Below are 6,933 nucleotides of genomic sequence, written 5' to 3'. Positions count from 1 at the left end.
CTGTTCACAACTCATGTACTTATGAGATAATAGGAAGCCTGACATAGTGTTTAACGTTGACTAATACCGTTAGGTCTCTGCTGCCCGTGAAGAAGTGCCTGGAAGGCGTGGTTATCCAGGTTACATGTACACCGACTTGGCTACCATATACGAGAGAGCAGGGCGAATTGAGGGGAGGAAAGGTTCCATCACTCAAATTCCCATTTTAACCATGCCAAACGATGGTAATTTTTAGTTGCTATTATCATGAACTCGCTCAACATTTATTCTTTGTGGCTTCTCTGGTTGTATGTATTTTGTTTTACCATCATTGCCTTTGACTGTGAACGAAATTTGTTTGAAGCAAACAATAAGAGATAGTAAAGCTTGAACGAGATCAGTTAAAGTAAATTTGGGATAGAACTCACCTGAAAGCTGACTTAGAGGAATAGATAAACCATGCTATAATAAGTCGTTGCCCGATCCCATAGCGTCCATCTAGGTCTAGCTGTTTGGGAATCTAACAAACTGAGTGGATGATATACTAGTTAGTGTAGTACACCTCTGTTAGGCAATCTGATCATATAGCCTTTTCACTGAAGATTATTTGTTGCTCCTATGTTAAAGGTTTGCTGGTCAGTGAATAATTCTGTTCGAGATCTCTAATTTTCTGTCCCTTTTCTCTGTCCAGATATCACTCATCCCACACCAGATTTGACAGGATACATTACAGAGGGCCAAATCTATATTGACCGACAACTTCACAATAGACAGGTACACTATTTCAGAAGATAGTTGGTTCAAAGGTCTAATCATAATCGATATTACTATAAGGTGAACTTTACCTTTATGAGAAACATATACACCCTGTAACAATCTTATTTATGGACTTTTGATTTAGTTTGTTAAATTTAGAACTACCTTTGAGTTTTTAGATATAGAGAGCATGTGGATAGTGATAAAATATTTTCGGAAACTGAAACATCTTGGTCATGGCTTCAAAACACTGACATTTGAATCTATGTATGTGCTAGCTAAAGACTAGAACTGATAGTAGTTGGTGTTTCTTTAGCGAACAGTCCCTCGGCATATATTGTGTTGTGTATCATCTGTAATACCCGAAATGGCAGTAATTTGAAAGGTGTTTCACTTTAGTTTTTGTGTAACTGTAAGAAGTTGTTACTTGTTTTGCGGATATGACGTTTCCTAAAAGTTGGTTTANGCTGGTTTGGTTAAGCGTTTAGAGAAGTCTGATAATCTTCTCGAGGTAAACATTATTTATCCGTCTTTACAGCTGGAAATTGCTTTGTTACATTAAACAGTTGGACATACCCATTACAAAATAAATTTAGGGGTTTAAGCTAGGATAATAGTTCTTGACTCTTTTAATTTGAATGAGAGCACTGCAATGCCCTCTTTGATTTGGTAAAATCTAGACTAAGTAGTGAGTTGTGTGATGCCATATTTTTAATTCGTCATAACAGTATCACACCATCACATTGGTCCATTTATGTGTATTTGCAGCACCAAGAGGACGATAACTTCGCCATTGTGTTCGCAGCAATGGGTGTGAACATGGAGACTGCACAATTTTTCAAACGTGATTTCGAGGAGAATGGTTCCATGGAGAGAGTGACTCTTTTCCTTAACTTGGCAAGTCTCTCAGTCGAACTATGGAAATCTTGAAGCATATTTTAGTTCCATTGTTTTTCTTTCTGAAGGTTTCTCATTCTGTTTCCCGTACAGGCAAACGACCCCACTATTGAGCGTATCATCACTCCTCGTATTGCTCTGACAACGGCTGAGTACTTGGCATATGAATGTGGCAAGCATGTCCTTGTCATTCTCACAGACATGAGTTCCTACGCTGATGCTCTTCGTGAGGTGATAACTGATACTTGCATGCTCTGTTCACAACTCATGTACTTATGAGATAATAGGAAGCCTGACATAGTGTTTAACGTTGACTAATACCCTTAGGTCTCTGCTGCCCGTGAAGAAGTGCCTGGAAGGCGTGGTTATCCAGGTTACATGTACACCGACTTGGCTACCATATACGAAAGAGCAGGGCGAATTGAGGGGAGGAAAGGTTCCATCACTCAAATCCCCATTCTAACCATGCCAAACGATGGTAATTCTTATTATCATGAACTCGCTCAACATTTATTCTTTGTGGCTTCTGTGGTTGTATGTGTTTTGTTTGGCATCATTGCCTTTGACTTTGAACGAAAATTGTTTGAAGCAAACAATAAGAGATAGTAAGCTTGATCGAGATCAGTTAAAGTAAATATGAGATAGAACTCACCTGAAAGCTGGCTTAGAGGAATAGACAAACCATACTATAATAAGTCGTTGCCCGATTCCATAGCGTCCATCTAGGTCTAGCTGTTTGAGAATCTTGACAAACTGAGTGGATGGTATACTCGTATTAGTGTAGTGCACCTCTGTTGGGCAATCTGATCATATAGCCTTTTCACTGAGGAATATTTGTTGCTCCTATATTAATTGTTTGCTGGTCAGTGAATAATTCTGTTCGAGTTTTCTAATATTTTGTCCCTTTTCTCTGTCCAGATATCACTCATCCCACACCAGATTTGACAGGATACATTACAGAGGGCCAAATCTATATTGACCGACAACTTCACAATAGACAGGTACAATCTTTCAGAAGATAGTTGGTTCAAAGGTCTTATCATAATCGATATTACTACAAGAGGAATTTTACCTTTATGAGAAACATATATACCTTATAACAATCTTATTTATGGACTTTTGATTTAGTTTGTGAAATTTAGAACCACCCCTTGAGTTTTTAGAACTGATACTAGTTGGTGTTTCTTTAGTGAACAGTCCCTCGGCATATATTGTGTTGTGTATCTTCTGTAATATCCGAAATAGCAGTAATTTGAAAGGTGTTTCACTTTAGTTTGTGTGTAACTGTAAGTTGTTTCTAGTTTTGCGGATATGAAGTGTCCTAAAAGTTGGTTTAAAATACCAATTTTCTTTGTGTTCCACAGATATACCCTCCTATCAATGTCTTGCCATCTCTATCTCGTCTCATGAAGGTAAGTGTGGGAGATTCAAAATAAATTAAAGATGAAGCCAGGTGATCATTTGTTAAAGTAAATTGACTTTGTATTGTAGAGTGCCATTGGTGAGGGTATGACTCGCAGGGACCACTCTGATGTTTCTAATCAAGTAAGACCTTCTTTCTTGTGCGACACTATTACCAGCATCGTAGACAAGCTTGGTTAACGTAAGTCTTACTTGTCAAATTTTTAGCCTGAGCTTAACTTGTTATTATCTTTTGGTGATTTTAGTTGTATGCCAACTACGCTATTGGAAAGGACGTCCAGGCCATGAAAGCCGTGGTTGGAGAAGAAGCTCTTTCGTCCGAGGATCTGGTCTCTCTAACCTTTTCTTTTTACTACACAATCTAAACGCTTTCCTTTTCTTATTCCTCTTAACACTTTTCCTGTCTGATGCAAAAACAGCTATATCTTGAGTTCTTGGACAAATTCGAGAGGAAGTTTGTGGCTCAGGGAGCTTATGATACCCGAAATATCTTCCAGTCACTCGACCTGGCATGGACACTCCTGCGGATCTTCCCCCGTGAGTTGCTTCACCGTATACCCGCGAAAACCCTTGATCAGTTTTACAGCCGCGACACTACCAACTGAAAAACAGAATCGCTACTACTGTACGTTGGTGTGGTGATATACTACTGTACGTTGGTGTGGTGATATGTCCAAATGCATTGTTTGTTTTTACTTCTGCGGTTGGTTCGCACCTCTGTGTCGTCCGTCCCAATAAATGGTGTTTGTTCCCAATCGCTAGACCCTTTATTATTATTGTCTTCGAAACTAAGCAAGCAGGTTGATTATTCTTTTTGAAAGAGAGATTTGAGGTTCTTTTTGTAATTTATGATTATTTTTATTTTTTTTCGTTTTTGGTACCAAAANTGGGAGATTCAAAATAAATTAAAGATGAAGCCAGGTGATCATTTGTTAATAAAGTAAATTGACTTTGTATTGTAGAGTGCCATTGGTGAGGGTATGACTCGCAGGGACCACTCTGATGTTTCTAATCAAGTAAGACCTTATTTCTTGTGCGACACTATTGCCAGCATCGTAGACAAGCTTAGTACACGTAAATCTTACTTGTCAAATTTTTAGCCTGAGCTTAACGTGTTATTATCTTTTTGTGTTTTTAGTTGTATGCCAACTACGCTATTGGAAAGGACGTCCAGGCCATGAAAGCCGTGGTTGGAGAAGAAGCTCTTTCGTCCGAGGATCTGGTCTCTCTAACCTTTTCTTTTTACTACACATTCTAAACGCTTTCCTTTTCTTATTCCTCTTTTACACTTTTCATGTCTGATGCAAACAGCTATATCTTGAGTTCTTGGACAAATTCGAGAGGAAGTTTGTGGCTCAGGGAGCTTATGATACCCGAAATATCTTCCAGTCACTCGACCTGGCATGGACACTCCTGCGGATCTTCCCCCGTGAGTTGCTTCACCGTATACCCGCGAAAACCCTTGATCAGTTTTACAGCCGCGACACCACCAACTGAAAAACAGAATCGCTACTACTGTACGTTGGTGTGGTGATATGTCCAAATGCATTGTTTGTTTTTTTTTTTTCTGCGGTTGGTTCGCACCTCTGTGCCGGCCGTCCCAATAAATGGTGTTTGTTCCCAATCGCTAGACCCTTTATAATTATTGTCTTCGAAACTAAGCAAGCAGGTTGATTATTCTTTTTGAAAGAGAGATTTGAGGTTCTTTTTGTAATTTATGATTATTATTTTTTCGTTTTTGGTCCCAAAATACTGGTTCTGAACAACATCAATATACATTTCTTCGTCTTATTACTGATCAGTGATCACGAATGTCAAATGCAACTATTTCTTATTTTCAATTTGCGTTTTGCTACTAGAATTCAAAAGGCGTTGTATTTTATAAATTGGAAAATTCGGAACTATATCAAAATCGCAGAGAGAGAACCATGAGACAAAGTTAAAAACTAGTGTATTATGTATGTATCTGCCTCAACCAGCTTTGGAAGTTCTAACTACTTTTGGCAGCTCAACGGAATCAAGGTCCCCAGGATAAGGAGTCCAGAGACCAAAGCCACCTCGACTTTCCTTCAAACTCTCTCCTTTCCCTTTGAGTTCCTTAAGACTCTTGACCCACTCGATCTTCGAGGAATGCTCTCGGATGTGAGGGTGCAGTTCGAAGAGAGAGTTGTACTCACAGTTCTGGAACATGAACACCTTGAAGGCTCCTTTTAGTCTGTCCACTACGTACCCAAAGCTTAGCTGGTCCCTCGGTGTTAACAGGTGCACCTCATTGAACCACAGGCAGCTGAACAGATTGTTCATTGCAGTGTGCTCTCTTATGATCACTGCTCCTTCTGGAACATCTGTGTAACGCAAGAGAAGAAGGTTAGTAATCATTAAGGCACATGATGAGACTGATGTTTTTGCTATAGACTTTACCACTAACAGTGCCCTTTTTGATACTCCATGGTTCCAAACCCTCGTATCGATAAATTTTCATATGAAGATCAACCAGAGGTCGGGCGTATCGCTTTCTCCTCTTGCACGCATCAGCTTCCTCATATATATTTCGGTGGTGTTTGTGTTGAGCGATGGCAAAAGTATGCTTCCCACGCCACAAATACCTGAAAATGAGATGAAACAGGAATATGCATCTTTTTAGCACTTTCTTTGGTAACGCATAGACTGATAGTAGATATAAATCCTGTGCTGATGAACATTGTGTCCTTTTGTGCATTAATTCATACCTTTCTAACATAAGCAAGGGGTCAACAATAAGCTCCATTTTCCCATCAATCCAAATGCTGTACTGTGCTTCAGGGAATAACCTGTGAGTTAAGATTTTGGGGACTTTACCGTTCCGCCTAGGTTCATCATATGGAGGAGTTTTGAGTAGAATGAGACGCCAAATGCCAAACCAGTTGCCTCCTTGAGCATCTTTCCTCACGGTAGTATTTGTTCGCAAAAAATCGAGAGAGACCTCGTCTAACACCATAAGGAAACAGAAGAGCTTCTTGGAACGGTCGCTAATGTTCGATGGCNTTTCTTTTTACTACACATTCTAAACGCTTTCCCTTTCTTATTCCTCTTTTAACACTTTTCANTGCATTTCTTGACGTATCTTTTATCGAGAGATGACATTTCAGCCCCACCACGTGGCATAAATCCGCAATGGACCTGAAACACTTCGGGTTGTCAATATTTTGGAAGTTATATAGTAGGAAGGAAGAAGTTTAGCTAATGGTTGAACCTTCATCTGAGGTTTGAGTTGAAAGCTGTCTTGGCGTTGAGACCAGCTGATGTTACCGCCAAATAGAGGAAAGGGAGAGTTAGAGGAATCATCCTCTGTAATGTAGGTAAGATTTGTGACAATAGAATCAGGGGTTTTTGCAGTGGGAAGGAGCACCTTATCAGGGTCATAAGCAAGAGGAATGGGGCATCCTAGAGAAAAAAAAACACAAAAGAAGAGTTGGTAAGAGAGAGAGAGAGAGAGTATAGATAGAGAGAAAGCAGAAGCTAAAAAAAGATAGGTAAGTTTGAAAACTGACGGTGCTGGGGTTTTGGTACAAAGCCAATAGTGTCTAAGATGACATAGAGTCGGCCTTCTTTGTTGCATATAGCTGGTGAAATAGCAAAAGGAAGAAGATTCAAAGGTTACTATAATAATAATAATAATCCAATGCAGAAGATGGTAAAGAATGAGGGAGGGAGTAGGGATATCGGATACTGACCTGAGAAGAAAGAAAGAGAAGATTGACAAGACCAAACATGAAACAAGAGGGCAAAGAGAATGAGAAGCATCCAGAGAATGCCTCCAACAAGAAGCAAGCGGAGGAAGCCTGCCTTCCATATTTTTTTCAAAGTGTAGTCAGTGTGAAGTCTGGACGGAGAGAAGAA

General features: G+C 39.6%; 2 protein-coding genes and 1 pseudogene across 2 annotated transcripts in view; 2 read left to right on the top strand and 1 right to left on the bottom strand.

Moving 5' to 3' along the window:
* Positions 1 to 3,919, top strand: part of LOC104720764 (V-type proton ATPase subunit B2) — an 8,809-nt gene extending 4,890 nt beyond the window's left edge. The window contains exons 8-15 of the mRNA XM_010438643.2: positions 1,504 to 1,632; positions 1,726 to 1,863; positions 1,960 to 2,110; positions 2,551 to 2,633; positions 2,997 to 3,044; positions 3,124 to 3,177; positions 3,300 to 3,383; positions 3,474 to 3,919. Coding sequence (XP_010436945.1) covers positions 1,504 to 1,632; positions 1,726 to 1,863; positions 1,960 to 2,110; positions 2,551 to 2,633; positions 2,997 to 3,044; positions 3,124 to 3,177; positions 3,300 to 3,383; positions 3,474 to 3,659 — 873 coding nt within the window. The 3' untranslated portion in view covers positions 3,660 to 3,919. The remainder of the gene's footprint in view (positions 1 to 1,503; positions 1,633 to 1,725; positions 1,864 to 1,959; positions 2,111 to 2,550; positions 2,634 to 2,996; positions 3,045 to 3,123; positions 3,178 to 3,299; positions 3,384 to 3,473) is intronic.
* LOC104720765 (V-type proton ATPase subunit B 2-like) lies at positions 3,966 to 4,845 on the top strand. The gene is made up of 3 exons (XM_010438644.2): positions 3,966 to 4,070; positions 4,193 to 4,276; positions 4,366 to 4,845. Exons 1-3 carry the CDS (start codon positions 4,035 to 4,037, stop codon positions 4,549 to 4,551), a joined length of 306 nt encoding a protein of 101 aa, XP_010436946.1. The 5' UTR covers positions 3,966 to 4,034; the 3' UTR covers positions 4,552 to 4,845.
* The window catches only part of LOC104720766, a 3,717-nt pseudogene continuing 1,565 nt past the window's right edge, over positions 4,782 to 6,933 (bottom strand).

This window comes from Camelina sativa, chromosome 11 (genome assembly GCF_000633955.1).
Source record: "Camelina sativa cultivar DH55 chromosome 11, Cs, whole genome shotgun sequence".
Classification (NCBI taxonomy): domain Eukaryota; kingdom Viridiplantae; phylum Streptophyta; class Magnoliopsida; order Brassicales; family Brassicaceae; genus Camelina; species Camelina sativa.
This window is presented reverse-complemented; position numbering and strand designations above follow the sequence as displayed.

Bases quoted from the DNA above. Each gene is read 5' to 3' on its own strand.
- LOC104720765 (XM_010438644.2), top strand. From the start codon at position 4,035: ATGACTCGCAGGGACCACTCTGATGTTTCTAATCAA. The intron at 4,071-4,192 runs GTAAGACCTTAT...TTGTGTTTTTAG, and splicing joins ACTCTGATGTTTCTAATCAA to TTGTATGCCAACTACGCTAT. The intron at 4,277-4,365 runs GTCTCTCTAACC...TGATGCAAACAG, and splicing joins CTCTTTCGTCCGAGGATCTG to CTATATCTTGAGTTCTTGGA.